The sequence below is a fragment of the Sceloporus occidentalis genome, unplaced genomic scaffold (genome assembly GCF_023333645.1).
Source record: "Sceloporus occidentalis isolate IW3139 unplaced genomic scaffold, rSceOcc1.0.p SCAF_10, whole genome shotgun sequence".
Lineage (NCBI taxonomy): Eukaryota > Metazoa > Chordata > Lepidosauria > Squamata > Phrynosomatidae > Sceloporus > Sceloporus occidentalis.
Genome location: NW_028316990.1, coordinates 35,204,515 through 35,223,757, shown reverse-complemented (window position 1 = coordinate 35,223,757; position 19,243 = coordinate 35,204,515). Strand labels below are relative to the sequence as shown.

The 19,243-nt window shown below is 44.9% G+C and overlaps 1 protein-coding gene across 3 annotated transcripts in view; it reads right to left on the bottom strand.

Moving 5' to 3' along the window:
* The window catches only part of RADIL (Rap associating with DIL domain), a 52,121-nt gene that overhangs the window by 21,487 nt on the left and 11,391 nt on the right, over positions 1 to 19,243 (bottom strand). For all 3 annotated transcript variants that reach the window (XM_089476989.1, XM_089476992.1, XM_089476991.1), the window contains exons 2-4: positions 18,130 to 18,691; positions 2,338 to 2,666; positions 724 to 1,413 (exon numbers count right to left, since the gene is read on the bottom strand). In XM_089476989.1, the coding sequence (XP_089333115.1) occupies positions 724 to 1,413; positions 2,338 to 2,666; positions 18,130 to 18,682 (1,572 nt within the window). In that variant the 5' untranslated portion in view covers positions 18,683 to 18,691. The remainder of the gene's footprint in view (positions 1 to 723; positions 1,414 to 2,337; positions 2,667 to 18,129; positions 18,692 to 19,243) is intronic.

The window sequence follows — 19,243 nt, the reverse complement described above, 5'->3', positions numbered from 1 at the left end:
CATTTAGCTAGTCTTGCTCTGTCCCACCATTCCTTCTACTTCTCATGTCCCATCTGTGAGTGCCATTCCTTATGTCACCAAAATATCACCACTTATGCCCAAGAAGAGCATGGGTGGGCAACTGTGGAAGGCTAAAAGACAACATTAGTCCTGTTAGAAGACCATGGTGGGTTGCCCCCTTCGGTAAAACCTTCCCTTGGGGCCCACCCTCCCTATATTCCTGGAAGACTGTGACTTCCAACAGCATTGAGGATGATGGCCATTGTGGTCCACCAGCACACAAGGTGCATCTACACTGTACAAATAATGAAGTTTGACACCACTTTAACCTCAGTCCAGGTGGAATAGCAATCAAATCATACACACATATAAAAATGTGTATTTTATGGGAGAAGGGCTGGTTGCTGTTGTTTTATAAAGTGCAAATTTTGTGAATTTTTCCATTTTGTTTTCTTTTAATGCAATCTGAGATGGACCTTAAGACAGACCTCTAAACTAACATCTAAAAAACTGACATGGGCCAAAAACAGACCATTTGGGGTGGTTATGGGCATTTGACATTGGCGTGCATTTTCAAATCCATCTTTTTACATCCTGAATCTTCCCCCCAATCTTCTTCTTCACGTAAAATCTCTTTTTGGGGGGACTACAAGGCCAAGAATCCCCCAGCCAGCACCCAAAGAGATATTTTCCAGGTTCTAACCTTCCCAAACCACTACTGACCCACACAGTCCGTTGGATCATCTTGGCCGTCTTGAGAAGCAGTTGTCCAAACTCGCCGGGCTTGAAGTTGTTGGCAGAGTGCTGAATGCAAAGACAGAGGAGGAAGGCTGGCGTCAGCTTGTGGTCATCTCCAGTGGGTTCAATGAGCGTGACAATCCTCCGGAGGAGTAAATCTTCACTGGCTTTGTCGAAGTCCAGTTGGAGCTTCCTCCGGCCACCTCTCCGACCCGATGGGACCTGGGCATGGTGGCCCCCTTGCTTTTTGGACGAAGAGCCAGCCTTATCTTTGAAGGGGTTTCCACACATTTTGCACCCGGAGGAAAGCTCTGGTTCAGAGGCCCGGCGGACGGCTCGGAGGCGCATGAGGGTCTGAGCCGGCAGAGGCTGGGTTTTCAGGGGGTCCTTGTAGAGGAGCAAGTAGTAAAGGCCAAGGGAGATGAGGTCTCCATGGTGGAGCGTGACCGTCCTCCCCACCTCGGAGAAGTTGATGGAGATGTTGGCGCCCGGGATGGGCTCCAAGACGAGCTTCTCTTCGGAGCGATGTCGGGAACGGCTGGAAGCCTTAATCCGCCGGATGGTGCAATGGAGGGGAAGGATGTCCGGGGCAGAAAGGCTAATACTTGGTTTGCTGGCTTGAGTTCTTTGGCCGACGGTGTGCTGGTCTCGGTTTAGCATGTAAACCAAACTGTCCTGCAAGGTTAACACACACAAATACATATGAGAACAACAAGAGAACATCAGGAAAGTCAGAGCTGGCAGGAACTCCAGGATCCTACACGCAACTTGGGCATGCTCTCCAAGAAATACCGGTAGGTGCAATCTAATTTAATTTGTATGCATAAATACATGTTCTTGCTTTATCTTGTAATTCAAGAGGCATGATGCTCATGTGTACACACGTGCCTTCAAGTTGCCTGTCAATTTATGGCAATCCCATGAATTTCATAGGATCCATATCCAGAAAAAGAACTTGGCCGAGCTCCCCAAATAATAAGTCACTTAGAATGAAATGTTTGTTGAACCATTCTATTAATGGTGCAGTGTCTTGGACCTCTAGGTCTAGCTTCATAGTGTAGCTGGGGTAAAAATAGCTAAAAATTGGTAATAGTAAGGAAAAAACAGTTTTAAAACCATGTACTATTCTGTTTAAGAAACAGCACCGATCTGTCATTGCTGCTGTTGTTATTATTATTTTTTAGGTTTGGGTTCCAAGGCAGCTTACTACAGTTAAAAGAGACATAGCTGGTGTGTGTGTGTGCTTTCAAGTTGCCTGTTTCCTCTATCCAACCCCTTCTAGATGAGCCAGTCTATAACTCCCAGTATCCCCTCCTGAGGGATGCTGGGAGTTGTCATCCAGACAGCTAAGCAGGAAAACGCTGTGCTGGTATATGAAGCGTGGCTTAGGAAAGTTGTTGTTGTTGTTGTTAGGACTACAAATGGGCTACAAACTGTATTATTATCATTATCATTATCATTATTATTACTATTACAAACCCCAGCATTTCCCACTGCCCTTGCTGGCTAGGAGCATCTGAGAGTCCAAAAAAAGTAATTTTCTCAAGCCCTGATAAAGGAAGGCCAAGAAAAACAAAGGATCCCGTCACTGCCACTTACATGTTGCTGGCTGTAACCCTGCAAAAGCAGGAGATGCGGGGACTGATAAAGGGAGTAGCGCATGCTGTTGCAATTCTGATCCTCTCCGGGAACCGGCCGCCCATCTCGGCTGCTTTCCAGACACCACAGCGTCTCGGGCAAAGTGGAATAGTGCCGCTTGAACTGCTCCTCTTCCTCCCCATTATCCTGTGCACCGGACTGGCTGAGGCTGGTCTCACTGACTGTGCGACGGAGGCTGGGTGGCGTGGTGTGGTTCTTGCATCCCGTCAACAGCGTCATGTTGCCTTTGGCGCGATTCCGCTGGAGTTTCCGAGCCTGGGCATTTATACCTGAGGAGCATGGATGAAAGGGATGGCATGCCAGGCATCAAAGCAACCCCATAACCTTCAACTATCACAATGTGGCAGGGATAATCCCACTTAGCAATAGCAATAGCATTTACATTTCTATTCTATATATCAGGGAACTCAGAACTCTTTAAGTGGTTTACAAGTTGGGTACTCATTTTACTGACCTATGAAAGGATGGAAGGCTGAGTCAACCTTGGAGCCCTGGGATCGAACTCACAACCTTGTGGGCTGCAGGACCAGCATGTAACCACTGCGCCACCAGGGCTCCTCAATCCTCCATCAATCCACTTTTTCAGAAGCTTTTAAAACATCATCCCAGTTTCTCTCTCCACCTGCCATTTTCCCCCTTTGCCCCCAGATTACATCAAGTGATACAAAGGGAGCTCAACATGCAAAAGTAGTTTGCTCTCCATTAATTCAGCAGGCAGGGGAGGAAGGAGAGAAAAATGTTAGCCTTCCCTTGCATATGAGAACTGCAGCAATAGGAACTTATCACACGTGACTCCATAGTAGAAATGCAGCACAATTGGGAGTCATTGATGGGTTTTTCCATCAATGAAAAGTAACGCTCCAGGAAGAGAAGGAGGATGAAGCAGCTATCTTATGATAAGGTGCAGCCACAGACGCTGCTATCCTGCTGTAATTCTGCTTTTGACAGCTTCTTGCAATAAAGTCCAAGCCTACTCCATCTAATCACACTTCTCCCTTTCAAAAGGAGCTGATGCATATGCTCACTGAGCTCTCACTCAAGCCAGGTATGGTGGACCATCTTGTCCAGTATTACACCACCTTCCCAAAACACAATCACCCAGACATCAATTTGCACCAATTTTGATAGGAGCATTTTCAAAACTTGTACTGTATGTGTGTGTTTTCCCCTTGTCCCTCTGGATCCAAACCACTATGCTCTTGAAGACTGCAGAAACCCTAGGAAATAGAGGTTTTTATGCCCTTGAAACTTGACAAGCCAAGATGGAATGGTTGGCAGGAGACAAGACAAGAACGCATATAACCCATTAACATTAGACTGGGCTCGCATATTTACACTCTTTAAACAGTGCAATAAAAAGATATGGAGAAAAATAAAAGTCTGTTTAAGTCTTGCACCCAGAATGCAAAAAACCCCACCCCAAACCAGGCTACAACATTTTCCTCCGAAACTTGACGTCTCCCAGACTCAAGCCATGTATCTGAGATGTCCTTCCATATCCTTCACAATGTTAGTTTCCCCTGGATTTCTCCTTTCCTTTAGAAATCCTTCGGCTCTCGGCATCCCCCCAAAATCCATCTCCCATCTTGTGCAGCATGCTTTACCAGCAGCCTTGTGTCTCCGCGTGAACGAAACGGAGTGCATTCCAAAAAAAACACCACGTAAGTCAAAACCAAATAAGAGACCTATACAATCAAAACGAGACGCCAATTCTGAAATGCAAAGAATAAGAGAGATGTCAGCCCCAAAGGATGGATGGGATGAAGCCCTTCCTTACCATAAAGCGCAGGGGGCTGCGGAACATCCCAGACCCCTTCTGGCAAATGCTAAGGGCACCTGCCAATGCGCTGACTGGCTGGCGGGACTTGCAGACTGCAGTGAGAAAGGGCTCTGCTTGCTTGCTGCAGAGGCAAGAAATAATTAACTTCTCCACACTATCTCATCGAAAAACAAAAGAGAGGAAGAAAGAGACAGGCTGACAGAGAGAATGAATGTGACCCTCCAAAAAGCTTGCAAGCAGAGAAACCAAAGCCATGCCCCAATGCAAACTATATCCCACAACCAAATGGTAGAATCTCCACCTCCTCTGCTCTCCAAGGTGGAACGATCCTCCTTGGTCATAAATCCTCCTCCTCTGCTGCAGGCCTGATGGCTGGCTGGGTGGAAAGTTGAAAGAAAGTTAAGGATGTTCTCCTTAACTAGCTAGAGAAGGAAGAAGGTCCGAGGAAGCTTGGTTCCAGAGGCAGGGAGGAAAAATCCAAATCTGCCATCTTTGTGATGTGGGGGAAGGAGAAGGAGAGAAGGAGGAAGGAGAGGAGGAGGAAGAAGAAGTGGAAAGAGGAGGAGAGGGGGGGAAGAAGGAGAAAAGAGGATAAAGAAGAGGAAAAGGAAGAAAAGGAAGGACTGGAGGAAGATAGGAGGGTGAGAAGGAAGGGGAAGGAGGAGAACGGAAGAGAAAGGAAGAAGAGGAAGAGAGAAGAATAGGGAGGAGGAGGAAGGACAAGAGGAAGGGAGTAAGGAACAAAGTGGAGGCAGAAGAGGAAGGGAGATAAAAAAGGAAAGGAAGAATAGAAAGAGGAGGGGAAGATTCTTGGACTAAACTCCAGTCAGAAACACCTAGTTTCTGTGAAACCTAGGATAGTAGAGGTAATAAATAACAATGATGATGATGACGACAACTATGATGATGATGAAGACGAATATTGCTATTCCGCCATGGGTGCCCAAAACTCCCATCATATACTACATATATGTTAATTAACTAATTATATAAAATTAATATACAGAATATGACACTGAGAAATAGCGCTCTCTTCCTCTGCAAAACCTGAAGGGAGAAAGAAGGAAGATGATAGTGATGATGAGAATAACAGGAATAATAATGTAATGTTTCCTCCACAAACCTGCCTGCCACACCTTCTCCATTGGCAAAGATGCTCCAGCTGCATGACTCTCATAACTTTAATCCAATGTTTTCTGTAGCAGAGATGAACATCGCCTGATGGACATTCTATTATTGTTATAAAAATTATATGTTACTTTTAAAATGCAAAATAATAATAATGGTAATAATCCTCAAAGTCTTCTTTTTTTTAGCCTTTCTACACCTTCCCAGGTGAGGATGCTAAAAACTCCCATCTCATCTGAGACAAAGATGCAGAATTTAGAAACAGAGAACTCTCTTCCTCTGCAGAAATTGGAAGGAGCAAAGAGAATTGTAGCCCTTCCGTTTGCAAAATAGCTGCAATTTGTATTAAACGGGAGGGAAAACGACCGTTCAGTCCAGCTGCGCGAAGGGTCCAGCATAGATCCCAAGATGGAACCAGCCTTATTTGGAGAGGTTACAGTCTCTGAGATCAGAAATACATTTGTGTGTGTGTGTGTGTGTGTGTGTGTGTGTGTGTGTGTGTGTGTGTGTGTTTTAAAAAAACCCTATCCTTCCTATGCTGGGAAAATGGAAGAGGTGACTGGAGAAGGGAGGGGAGAGTTCGTTCAGACTGTTTACATGCCTCAGGATTAAGGAAAGAGAAGGACAAACAGAGTGGAGTGCTTGGTCCAAGGCAACGGTCTGCAACCATTTTGGGCCTAGCTAGTGTTTCACATGCTTCTATGGGGCCTCAGTGTTCCATAGAGTGGCATGTGCAACAGGAATTTACTTGCTATGGGGCCCACCCTAAACATTTTGCCACCAGAGGTACTATGAAGGATGCCTCCCTTCCTTCCCACTCCATTCTATATACAGAAGAGAACTGGAAGGGCAAGCCAACATGACACTGACAATGTGCCTCAGAGGGTAGCAGGCTAGTTGAAGGCAGGGCACCGAAAAAGAAACTTCCCCATGTTTCGGTTTATGTATGCTCGACCCTCCAACACTCGTCATATGAAAACCAGGACGCAAGTGGCCAAGCAGCATCAAGATGGGAGAAGTTACGAATGAGGAAGAACACACAAGCTAGGAGAGGCTACACCAGTTTACTTTTGCCTGAGCCTACTGGGAAGGGAAAGCTTTTGCCCAGTCCTTTCCACTCCGCTAAGTTGAGTTCAAACTAGTTTTATACTTCAAATGCCATTTTGCCGCAAATGAAGCAAGCTGAGGATGAAGGTCGAAAGTGCTACCAACTTTTATCTTAAGTTTCAAAGGTGCTGCAAGACCCCCTTTGCATACTGATTTTCCAGACGTTAACATGGCTATGTCTTTGAATACTAGAAGCCAGGACATTTTAAAAGCAGCTGGAAAAGTGCGACGGTAGAGGATTAATCTCAACTCGCCTTGTCAAATCAGGACAACTGGAGAGCATGCTTTCAGGGTTGTGTAGAAAAAGACATTCCATTGGGTGTTGCTTGTCATGCATCCAGGAAACAAGGAGCAAGCGCTGAAAATCCCTCATCGGCACAGCCATCCAAAATAGAGGGGCTCTCTCCCGTTTTCACCCTGGCAACCCTAGTTGTGTAAGTTTATGACCGTGACAAATATTGCCTTCAGGAAAAGGCCGGAATGCCGTTTTCTCCAGCTGTCTAGAAAGTCCATTGCCGCCGCCACCAGCGACAGAAGGCTATCAAACCATGAGGCAGAAAAGTGCTGAGCTGAGAGAGGGAAGAAGCAGATTCTCCATGAATGGTCCGCTCAGCTGCCAAGTTTTTCCTGGCAAGTGGCAGCGATGAGGCCTAGAACGAGGAGGAAGAATGTGCCACGAATTAATGGATTTCGGAGGTCGATGATGCAGGGATTAGATACGGCAAATAGACCCCAGGGTGCCGTCGTGAGTTGCATCGCCCCTCTGGCTCAAGTCATGCCAGCCTCCTGGTTTTCCACCCAGAATGAATTGCAAAAGCAGGTGATAGGGACATGGGTGGGACAACCTTCAAAGGAAAGCCACCTTCACATAGAAGCCTCTCTTCCAACAGCACTTCAAACAAAGCCAGATTCAGTGTCACAGAAATGCTTGGGGGAAGAACTGCATTCCAGTAATGGGCAGGGCTAACGCAAAAGGCTGCAACCTAAAATGGCATCTGATCTGATTTCTGGCCCTTTCACATTATACACAATCATAGTGCAATGGTTCCACTTTAACCCAGGCTTCTACAGGTTGCTGTCATGGCAGCTAAAATAGCATCATAGCACTATAACTGCACAGTGTAAAAGGGCCCTTGCTTTACGCTTGGATGGGCATCCACCAAGTAATGCCAGGGATCTCCTGAGATCCACTCAAGCAACACAACTAAAGCAAGAAGAACCCATTTCAGCTGCCATCCTCTGGAACTCTGGGATCTGCAGTTTAGGAAAAGGCATTTAAAATCTCAGCCAGAGAGCTCTATTGCCTCCTAAACTTACAAGCCACTGGGATATAGGATGCTGCAATGGCAGTTAAAAGTGAAATCATCACACTACATACCTGTAGTGTGAACAGGCCCTTGGCAGAGGTAGGAAAAAATCCTGTCTGAAATCCTAGAAAAGCCATGACTACCAACACCGGCCAAAAGCATCTGAGGAAGTAGGCTCATGTCTAGGAAGGCTCATGCTACCAACTTCTATCTTTCAGTTAGTCTCAAAGGTGCTGCAAGACCCCTTTGCAAACTGATTTTCCAGACTAACATGGCTATGTCTTCGAATACTGGGCAAGCGAGACCAATGGATGGATTCAGTCAAAGGCAGCCTTCTGTGTTCCATTATCCAAAACCAGTTTGCAACTGGTTGCGTCTCGCCTGTGCAATCAAACTGACCAGTACAGCCCAAAAGGAAATGTTCCAAGCGACCATTAAAACGTGGGTCTTTAGCCTTTGTTCTCACACTCCTGGACCACAGAAACCCTGAACGGTTGAGTTTCCTTATCGGTAAGAAAGGAAGCTTCTGTATTTACTTTGCCTAGTTAAACCAAAGTGAGGGGGGAAAGAAAAATAGCACAAAACCACACGAATTGTTATTGTTGTTTTTTAAAAAGCGAGAGAAAAAGTTTCTGTTTCAGGCACTGGCAAAAAATCCCTGTGCCATACTGGAAAGATAAACACAGGCACTTTTCCTGAACGTAACAAAAATTCTTCTATACCCTTCTTATGGGCAAAGGCCTCGGGTAACAATTCCCCTTCGGTCCTCCTGGAGATCTGATGCTTTGCACACCCACCCATTTTTCACAGATGGAAATGGGATGCGCGATGTGTGCGCAACACACCTCCGCAGCACTCTGTGCCTGAGCCGCACAGCTAAAAGCTGCCTGTACTTACTGACTTTGCTTAAAAACCAAGATGGGATTTGTTTGTTTTAGGGTGAAAGAACTATTAGAAAAATGTAAAGTTAACTGAACTCTCCCCGTTCAAAGGAAACTGAAATATATGAAATGGCAGGATGGCAGAGTGGTTACAGTATCATTTTATGACTAACGGGAAATCCAGACTCAGCTCACTAGGGTGGTTTTAAGACAGTCACATACTCTACCAGTGTTTCCCAAGCATTGGTCTTCCAATGTTTTGGACTTCAACTCCCAGAATACCTGGTTATTGGCCCAACTGGTGAGGGCTTCTGGGAGGTCAAGTCCAAAACATCTAGAGAACCAAAGTTTGGGAAACACTCAGGTCAGTGCAGTTCACTTTTCAGATCAGTTCATCAGACCCACTTCATGCATTCAGATTCATGGATATGGTTAAATAAATATATGCATCTATATTACAAACACAGCTTAGAGTAACTGCTATATTCAAGTGGCACAATCATACTAAGAGTGTGAAGTCCTTAAGCATCTATTCAACCTCTCCTGAAGACAACTGCGTAGCTTTCGGCCTCAATCTCCAAATCAGCCCAGCATCCGTCAAACATACTCTATGATTTGTCAGATCCGGGAACGCAACCGTTCTTAGAAATTCAGCAGGAGTGTGCCAGAAATACATGCCCTCTTGCGAGGCTCCGCGCACACACACCTTATTTCCACCCACAGACCCCCCATTCACACATTTCAGCAGAGTAATGCTTGACATTTCACGTCCGTGGGATAAAAGAAGCAATTTTGGCTGGCATGTGGGCAAATTACTGTTGGAGAGGAGGATAAAATAACTGAAATATTGCAGATGGAGGCGAGGGGGGGATAAAATGATTTTTGCTATCCTTTTCAGTCTTTGGAATGCAAATGTTCTTGCACAGTATGTAAAACTCAGTTGTTAAGATTCATGGAGCAGAATTTCCAACACAAAGTTTCTAGGGGGGGATCAGGCTATGCCACCAGATGCCCATGGACAAGAGATGGTTTTCTGGTCCTTACCTTGACCAAGGAGGACAACAGTGAATTGTGATGGTCCATGACTGAATGGTCCATGACTGGGGTTGGACTTGATGGCCCTTGTGGTCTCTTCCAACTCTATGATTCTATGATTCTGTGATAGCCACCGGGATGTTGTCACCAAAGTGCACAATTCTGCCCATCTGACAGATGTTTCTTGCTTGAATTATTACTCTGCCCTCCTCCTCCCAGCAATTCACTCATGTTTTAACATCAATTGGATTTGGAACGTCTGCTGTTTGCTGTTGTTTGTTCTCTGCCCAAGGGGGGAAAGAGGAATGTATGGACAAAGGACACTTGGTGAACAAATGCCCTTGAAGTTTCACAAAGTTTGGGGAATGGTACATGGTTGGACTGCAGCTCTCAGCGTCCCCCAGCCAAGTAACATTCCCAAACTCTGAACCTTCAATTCCCATCAAGAGCTAGTTCCCTCTGATGCCATCCTGGAGTGAGAAAAGTACATACTGGGCTGACACTGGAGTCCCAAGGCTGTCCTTATGGCCCCCAAAGTCCCCCTTCAAGATGAATAGGAAGATTCCAGGTGCAGCGTCCCTTCTTTCAAATAGATGGAAGGGATTTTTATATATGGTTTAAACCCTACACATATCAATGGGCGAAATAAAAAATTATAATATACTATGAATTGATATGATTATAGTGTACAGTATTATCAGTTCCAAAGGACAACATGTAATGATATAATTCTATCTGTATAAGGTACGATTATATCATTACATGTTGTCCTTTTGAATTTTTCATTTGTCATTTCTACATGCATCTGTTTTTATAGAGCCCCCAGTAAAAGGCCACTGAAATATTTACATCTGCATTGAGCTTATTTCTAAATTAAAAAGTAAAGACCATCTACATAAGGCTAGGAGACATGTCTCTTCCATTTTTCTGGCAGATTTTCCTCTGATGTACATCAGGTACTCCTGGTGTGCAACAACACTTTCCGGTGCACTTTGTGCACATTGAACTGTGGCACATCAGTCAGCTGATCAGCTATCCTTGCACAATGGAGTGCCACAATGGAGTGTTGTGTAACATCACAACAGCCCCTTGGTGAATACAGACATTGCAAAGCTACTCAGTTCCATTTTGCACACACATAAGACCAATGAAAAAGACATTAAAACCCCAGCAGAATGCCAGGCCCACCATTATTATTCTATTTATATCCTGCCTTTTCTTCAGCTTGAGACTCCAGGTGGCTTTACCTATGTTATTGCAAACATAGTTTGTTCTTTGCATGTTGCATATTGTGAATTTTACTGATGCTTGGTGTAACCTATGTTCGTTGTTATAATGTCCTTCCTTCCAGACAATCAGTTCTCAAAGCCCTGTGTTTAAAAATCTAACCTGCAAGCATTTAGGGGAATATTTTCAAACATTTGTTGCATCCCTACTCCAAAGTGTTTGCTAGCCTCTTTGGGTAATATCTCCCTCCAGGGCTGCTCCGAAGAACCAGAGGCCTGTTTCTGGATGCTTTCTGAGGGGACAGTAAAACCCAGCGATGATAGCTCCATCTCCACCTGCAACCTTTCAGCAAATAACTCCAGAGTCGCAGCCGCTAAAGTCACCCATTATCCTAATCGTCTTGATCGGCTTCTCTTCCCCCAGCACCCTTCTGCCACCCACCAGCTTGCAGAGCCTGGAGAAAGGATAAGATTAAGTCATTCACCCTTCCAGAGACCGATTAGCCGCCCAGAATGAAATCCCCTCGGGGGCATGGGAGAAAAAGTCTTATAACTGCTCAACTGCTGGTACCCAGCTGCTGACACGATTCCTTTGCTATTATGGCGACTGCTGGTTTCGCAAGGCAAAAAGCATGCTTGCATTTCATAGCCATGCTGGGAAAGTGATCCAGTTGGGCTCTGGCTTGTAGGAATCTCCATTTACCCCCTACAATGTCCTGCATGTACACTGCTAAATAAAGCTAATGCAGTCCAGACTCTGCACCTTCCCTAGGGCTCTGTCATCCAAACAAACAAAAAACTCAGGGGTCCTGGGACTATTTGCATTGTTATCCAAGGGAAGGAGTGTGTGATGCTCTAAATGCTATTAGACTGCAACTCCCAGCTGACCAGTGGTGAGGGATTATTGGTATTGCAGTCCAGTAGCCTAGAAGGACCATTATTGTTGACCATTTCTTGAATATTTTTACCATCCCGAAACACAATATATATGTATGGTTGGCCCTCCCTATCCACAGATTTATGCATCCACAGCTTGAAAATATTCAAGAAAAGGTATCAATTCCAAAAAGCAAACCTTGATTATGCCATTTTATATAAAGGCTACCACTTTACTGTCTGTTGTATTTAATGCAATGTGAACATCCACAGATTTTGGTATCCATGGGGGATCCAGGAATCAAACGCCAGCATATAGCAAGGGCACACTGTATACATACAAACACATACCATCATATATTTACCTTTTTCACATGAATGGAGAGATACAGTATGACCCCCCTGTATCCACTAGGGATGGATAATAGCAAACCGTATTGAAATGAATAACATCTGGAGGAAGTTGACCATAGAGTCTCACTAGAGGACCTTGAGATCCTTAGACAGCCTCTAGGCATTTCTAGGTCCTCCAGTGAAAGTCCACCAGAACCATACCATAGAATCAGCTGGAAGACCTAGGCCAGGGGTAGGCAACCCTTTTGAGCCGGGGGCCGGGTAGCTGTCCTTCAGACAACTGGGGGGCCGAAGCCAAAACATAAATAATTAAATAATTTTTAAAAAGTAAATAAATAAATAAACTGGGCCAAATGTAGGACAAAATTTTCAAATGGAGGGCCCTTTTTAAATAAAAAATGGAGGACACGTGAAAAAATTTGCTGATTTTTTAAAAAAATGTTAAGATATATGCATGTTTCTGAGGCTTCTATAGACAATTGCCCCCCAAAGGCCCTGGTGGCAATCGGCGGCAGGACCGGGCTGGGGCCGGTCCCAAGGCCTTGCCGGGCCGCATCCGGCCCGCGGGCCGCAGGTTGCCTACCCCTGACCTAGGCAATGCAGTCAATAGACCTGTATATTGACTGTAAATAAAGATTGACCTAGACCAGTGGTTTCCAAACTTTGGTCCCCCAGATGTTTGGGCCATCAACTCCCAGAAGCTCCAGTCCCTATGGCCAAAAGTTCAAAACATCTGGAAGACAAAGGTTTGAGAACCACTGGCCTAGACAATGCCTAGAGAGAAGATATTTTGGGGGATATGAGTAAGTGGGTACCAATCCCAAGGATGCAGGGATCGTACTGTATTACGGCAGCAGCTCCTTTGTCTGTTGGGCAGTGAAGCCACTCAAGTTTCCAACTTCCAACTAGATTTTAAAAGCTTCAAAGGAGCTGCCCAAAGTGCTGAACCTGAATCCAGAATCGATTCAGCATCTGGAACAGCTCTTGTAAAGTTTGAAACCTGGACCCTGATCCACCTCGCCTTGCCACCAATGATGTTGAAGCCACAAGTTGCAGGAAGATCTTGTCATTGGAAAAGGATCTTGCCATAACCAGATGCTACTCTATTCCCTGGATTATCTACCGGCAACAGAGTGGCCATGGAAGGAGAGAGACCTATCCAAGGGACCTTGTGAATCCTGGGGCTAGTGACAAAGGAGCCATGACATTCTTCATATGGGACTATACTATGTTCAAGCATGTATGATCTCAGCCATAATCTCATCCTACAGAAGATACGATGCCATGCCACATTGAGAGGCCCTGTTGAGAAAATTCACCATTATCATCAAATTTTTCATATTCTGGGACATTATTGCAAAATAATCATCATCATCATAATTTGTATGAAAAGCTTGCTTTTTCTGGGGCAAATATTTTTGTGCACAAATTGTGGTGCATTTCACTAAAACGATGCTTTTTCCTGCAAGCAGAAAGAGGCTCTTGTTCAAGATAAGAGCAAGGACAACTTGTGTTGGATTTAATTTACTTTTATCTGTCCAGGGCTTAGAAATGTCTGAGTGTTAAAGCTAATGACAGTGATTAGAAAGTTCTTTTCATGGGAATTCATTAGTGAATTTTAGAAGATTAGTTTGTCCCACTGACTGGTAGCAAAGCATCATCAATGGATGCCTTCAAGTCATTTCCGACTTATGGCAACCCTATCGTGGGGTTTTCTTGGCAAGATTTGTTCAGAGGAGGTTTGCCATTGCCTTCCCCTGAGGCTGAGAGAGTGTGACTTGCCCAGTGGGTTTCATGGCAGACCCAGGTCTCCAGAATTATAGTCCAATGCTCAAACCTAACTTAACTATGTATGTGACAGTGGGAGCTTTTGCATGGAAGTGCTAATAATTTACTACTGCACACACAATTAGAAAGTTGGTTGTGAATAGCTTCAGGCTTGCTCACTCTCTCACAGATACACACCCGCCAACAAACACACATACACCTCTTTTCTTCCTCCCACATTCAGCCAACATTTGGTTTGGTTCTAAAGAATCCCTGGTTTGCTGTTATGAAAGAACTACAAACTGTGGTTTAATATAAACTCTGGTTTGTTGCTTCTTTGCTTAGCAAATGACCCCCTACATCTGTATGTTCAGTAATAACACCGTTTGACACCGCTTTAGGTGCCATGGCTCAATGCTATGGAATTCTGGGATTGGTAGTTTTGTGAGATATTTAGCATTCTCTCTCGGAGAACTGTGATGCCATAACAAACCTCAGATCCCAGGATTTCGCAGCATTAAGCCCTGGCAGTTAAAGCAGTGTCAAACTGGTTCATTTCTGCAGTGCGGATGCAGCCTTAGGAAGCAAGGATAGTGGACTTGTTGCCTTCCAGATATTTTGGGCTTGGATTCCCATCAGCCCTAGCCATCCTCTCCAATCAGGCATGATGGGAATTGTAGTTTTACAACATCTGTAAGGCCATAGCTTCTCCACTCCTAGCCTAGACCTTTATGTGAACCACAAATTACGATGCACATGTTATGATCTCTCTAATATTCCTCTCTCCTCTATTTACTTGACTTTTCTCTAAGCTCCAAGAGGAAAGAGCTCCTGGACTCTGATCCAAGCAAGAGGCTATAGATCTGCAACCTGCTTGACCTCCAGTACATTTTTTCCTTGGAATCCCAGCCCCGCATGACTCCCTGGTTCCCATAATGTGAAACAAATGTCCTTATCTCCCTGTAATGTGCAGCAAGAGATAGGTCCAGCACAGCCCATGTTTCCACCGCAGCAGAAAACAAACCTCAAACTGCCGACGGAGAATTTGGCCGCAAAGCCAAAGCGACAGTTGCCTGCTTGGAGGAATCAAAACAGACGGGAGTCACGTTTATTCAGACTCATTTCCTGAAAATATGTTACTAGCCTTCATGACCTGAAATGGAGGGGAAAATAATAATGGACAGGTGATGTTTTTGATTCTGGTTAAGGGAAGCAGCCAAGGTCTATTTGAAAACTGGCTCTTCACCATCCTTGGTTAGTGGGGAAGGAGGGGGGGAAAGCACTTAAAACTTTGGAATAACCATTCCTAATAAATGCAGCAAACAACTAAAGTCCACTACAGTCGAGAGATACTTAAGGATTTGTTTTTTTACTGCAACCCCCAGAATCCCCTGCTAGCATGCCTGGAAATACCATTTGCATTTAAAACAATACTAAAGACCAGTCTCTTCTGGCAGGCCTACCCCAATGATGTTTAAATTGTGAATTTTAAAGTGTTTATGGATGGATTTTAATATGCATTACTTTTAAACGATGTTACGTTACTTGTTGTTGTTCCATATCTCGATCCACAGGGAGAGACGGGTAAGAAATAATTATAATTATGATGGTAATTGTTACTATTTAGAGGGAAAAGATCATGGCCTATATAAACTGAATGCATACCTCCCAACATTTCACAGATGAAAACCGGAACACATTTGGCCATGTAACATCAGAGAACGGTTTAAAAGTTATTAATGATGAAGAACTCAAAAGCTAGGAGAGGATGTGGCAATTTGCTTTTGCCTGAGCCTACTGGAAACTGCAAGATTCTGCCACCTTCTCTCCTTTTTGTCTTATCAAGTTACAGTGGTACCCCGGGATACGAATTGATCGCGTTACGAAATTTCCAGGGTACGAAAAAGTTAGATTGGAAAAAACTGTTCCGGGTAACGAAAGATTTTTCGGGTTACGAAATTCATTTCGGCGCGTTTTGGCGCGAAATTCAAATGCGAAGCGCGGCTAGCGGCTTTCCAGCGCTAACGGAAAGCCTTTTCGGGTTGCGAAATGTATCGGGTTACGAACGGCGCTGCGGAACGAATTAATTTCGTAACCCGAGGTAGCACTGTACCTAGTTGCAAACTGAATTTTACACTTTGAACTCAGTTTGCAGCTACTGAGGTAAAGCTGAAAACAAAGGGAGAAGTACGAGGAGGAGTGAGAAACCGGGACATTTTAAGAGCAGCTGAAAATGTGGGATGATAGAGACTGACCCTAAGAAATCAAGACAGTTGGAAGGTCTGGTATTGGCAACACTGATTTGCAGCAAGCTTCCAAAGTTCAAGGCTGAAGATGGCAGCCACAGATGACAGCGAAACATCAAGAATTAACTCTTCTAGAACATGGCCACATAGCCCGAAAAATCCACAAAATACTATGGATGCTGGCCATGAAAGCCTTTGAATTCACATTTAAGGCAGGAGTTTTTCCAACTATACGTGGAAGTCCCAGGAATTGAACTTGGACCTTTCTCCAGGCTAAATAGGTGCTCTGCCCCAATGAATAACAGCCCTTCAGTGGGTTAAAATGTCCCTCCAATTCCCCTTAATTTTAAATGGTACACTAAAATAGGTGTGGATTTATTATTATTTTGGGCTTGATGTCAAGGAAAGTTGATGCCTTCCCAACTAATCAAATGGCAAATATCTCTGACAATGGTAGGATCTCTCACTCTGATCAGCCTCTTTCTTTCTTTCTTTCTTTCTTTCTTTCTTTCTTTCTACCGGTGAACAGGGCCAGTTGGTTTCCTGACACTATTTCCACAAAAAGAAATTAAAAAGTGGTAGAAGAGAGAGGGAGGGAGAGAAAGAAAGAGACAATGCTGTAGGGAGAGGAAGCAGCCTTTGGCAAGAATAGCTTCTGATCTGCAAAACGCTCAGATCTTGGTCAAAAGCCCAGGGAGAGCGTTTCTGTTTACAAGGCTGAATATCAGAGGAACTCCCTGCCTGGTTGGACCTCAAATGCTCTCCTCCAGAGAAGAGTCACTGAAGGGATTGTGGTGGTGGTCTGGAAACCAAGTCCTAGGAGGAAAGGTTGAAATAGCTAAGCACACTTAGACTGGAGAAGATTATGGGACTTTCCAATGTCTCCTAGGGGTCTTCAAACATACGAATGGCTGTCAGGAAGCAGATGTGAACAAAAAATGGTCTCTGCGGCTCAAAGTAGAAGCGAATGGCAGAAAATGGCAGGGCTAAACATTACATTTGGGAGAAGCATTTGGGGAAAAAATCATAAAGATCACAGCTACTATGTGGTGGAACAGGCTGCCTCAAAAGATGGTGGGACCCCATCCATGGCATTGTTTAAGGAGAGCTTGGTCATCCTTCGTTCCTCATAGGACTTGTTACATACCACTGACCATTTCCCATGTTGATCCTATGGGAAAGGCGGCATATAAATAAAACATCATCATCATCATCATCATCATCATCATCATCATCATCATCATCATATCCTCTTCTGGGGCCATTCCAATTTGTCTGCATCAAGAGGTGGGAAATCTCTTTCAGCCCAAGGGCCAAATTCAGTTCCTCAGGGGCCACATCCCAATGGAAGTCAGAGCAAAGGCAAAAGAGGGTGGTGACAAAATATTAACATATTTTACCTTATGATTCTTAATGCTGGTAATAAAGCCTCCTGAGAAACATTTCAGCCTCAACAAAAGCTGAGAAACGACACAACTAGGGCATCACAGAGATGGGATATGAACATCTGGAGTATCTCAGAGGGCCACATTCAGCTCTCATGGATGCCAGATTTGCTTCCAGAACCTGAGGTTCCATATATCCAGTCTACACCTTATCTAAAATACAATGTCTAGGACTGGATACAAGACTCTGTAAGAAGTCTGAATAGCACAGCACGCAATGTTACCTCCTATGACTTGGAAACCAAGCTTTTGTCTCTGCAGCCTGTTCACAGTGAAGGAGCCTCAAGGGCCATCCGGTCAAACTTTCTGCCATGCAAGAATACGCAACAACAGCACGCCTAAAAGATCTCCATCCCACCTCCAAAGAAAGGGAGTCCACCACCCTCTAAGACTGTTGAGTTTCCACTGCTGAGCAGTCAAGTCAAGAAACTCTTCCTAATGTTTAGATCCAATCTCTTTCATTGTAATTTGAACTCTACAAGAAAGTTGTCATATGTTGGAGTTGACCTGAAGGCGCATCACAACAGAAACTGAAAGGTTAAGAGCCTACCTACAAGAAAAGCATCTTCTCATTCCTCACCTGCAGTGATGGTGTCTTTGTCTTTGGCGGCCAACTCTTCCACTTCGGATCGCTTCCGGAGTTCAAACCTCCTTGAGAATCCTTCCCGAGGCTTCCAAAGATCCTGGATCAGAAGGGGTTTCTCATTGTCCCGGAGGACCCTCAGCCCTTCCATCTGCCATTGCCTCTCCACACCCGAAAATTTCCCAATAACATCACAAAGGACGTAATGCCCAGCATCTACTTTGTCCAGTCCATACCGCTCAAGGGCTTCTTTCACTAGCTCCTGGGCGCTGGAGCTGGTGGTCACCAGGACACTTTTGTAATGGGTGCCCACACAGATGTGGCATCCAAACACCTTCAGCACCCCTGGCACCGAAATCTGAGTGGAAAGCTCCGAGGGGTCATCCTTGTTCTCTGGCGGGTAGGAAGCTACCGAGCTGCGGTCCTTGTAGCTCAGCGTCCGATACAAGACCTGGGAGAAGATCCGGCTTTGCCGCTTGAACTTGTTTTTCGATGGTGGAGACATGGCCGAGGAAGGCGACCTGTAGAACATCGTGCTGGAGGTTGTCATGGGTTATGGCTGCAGAGAAAGGAGAAACAGAGAATCAGAGAGTTGGAAGGGGCACCTTTTTGTGTGGCCCTAGGGAGCCCAAAAAGTGCAAAAAAAATATTGTTGCCCCAAATGTTCCCAAAACCCTTCTAGGGCATTTCCACTACATTTGGGTCCTCCAGCGTTGAAACAATATTCTTTGACAAATGTGGTGACCTCCCTACCCTTACACAGTTGCCCACCCCTGAGTTAGGGCATCACCAAAAGGTAGCTACCCATCTTCTTTTTGAAGATGTCCAGAAAAAAGAGGCCCCACCACCTCTCTGGAGAATTATTTCCTTGCCAAACCACTCTTACCATCAAGAAGCTCCTTCAACCAAAATCTACTTTCTTTAAAACCATAACATCTTGTCCTGCCCTCTGGAGCAGCAGAAAACAAACCTTCCCCCTTTCTCTCTGCAACAGCCCCAGAGGTATTTAAAGAGGACAATCCTTCTCTTCATCAAATGTAAGATGCCCAGCTCCTTCAAGCTTTCCTCAAGGACATTAGAGTTGTCCAAAGAGCCAAGGAGAAATAAGCAG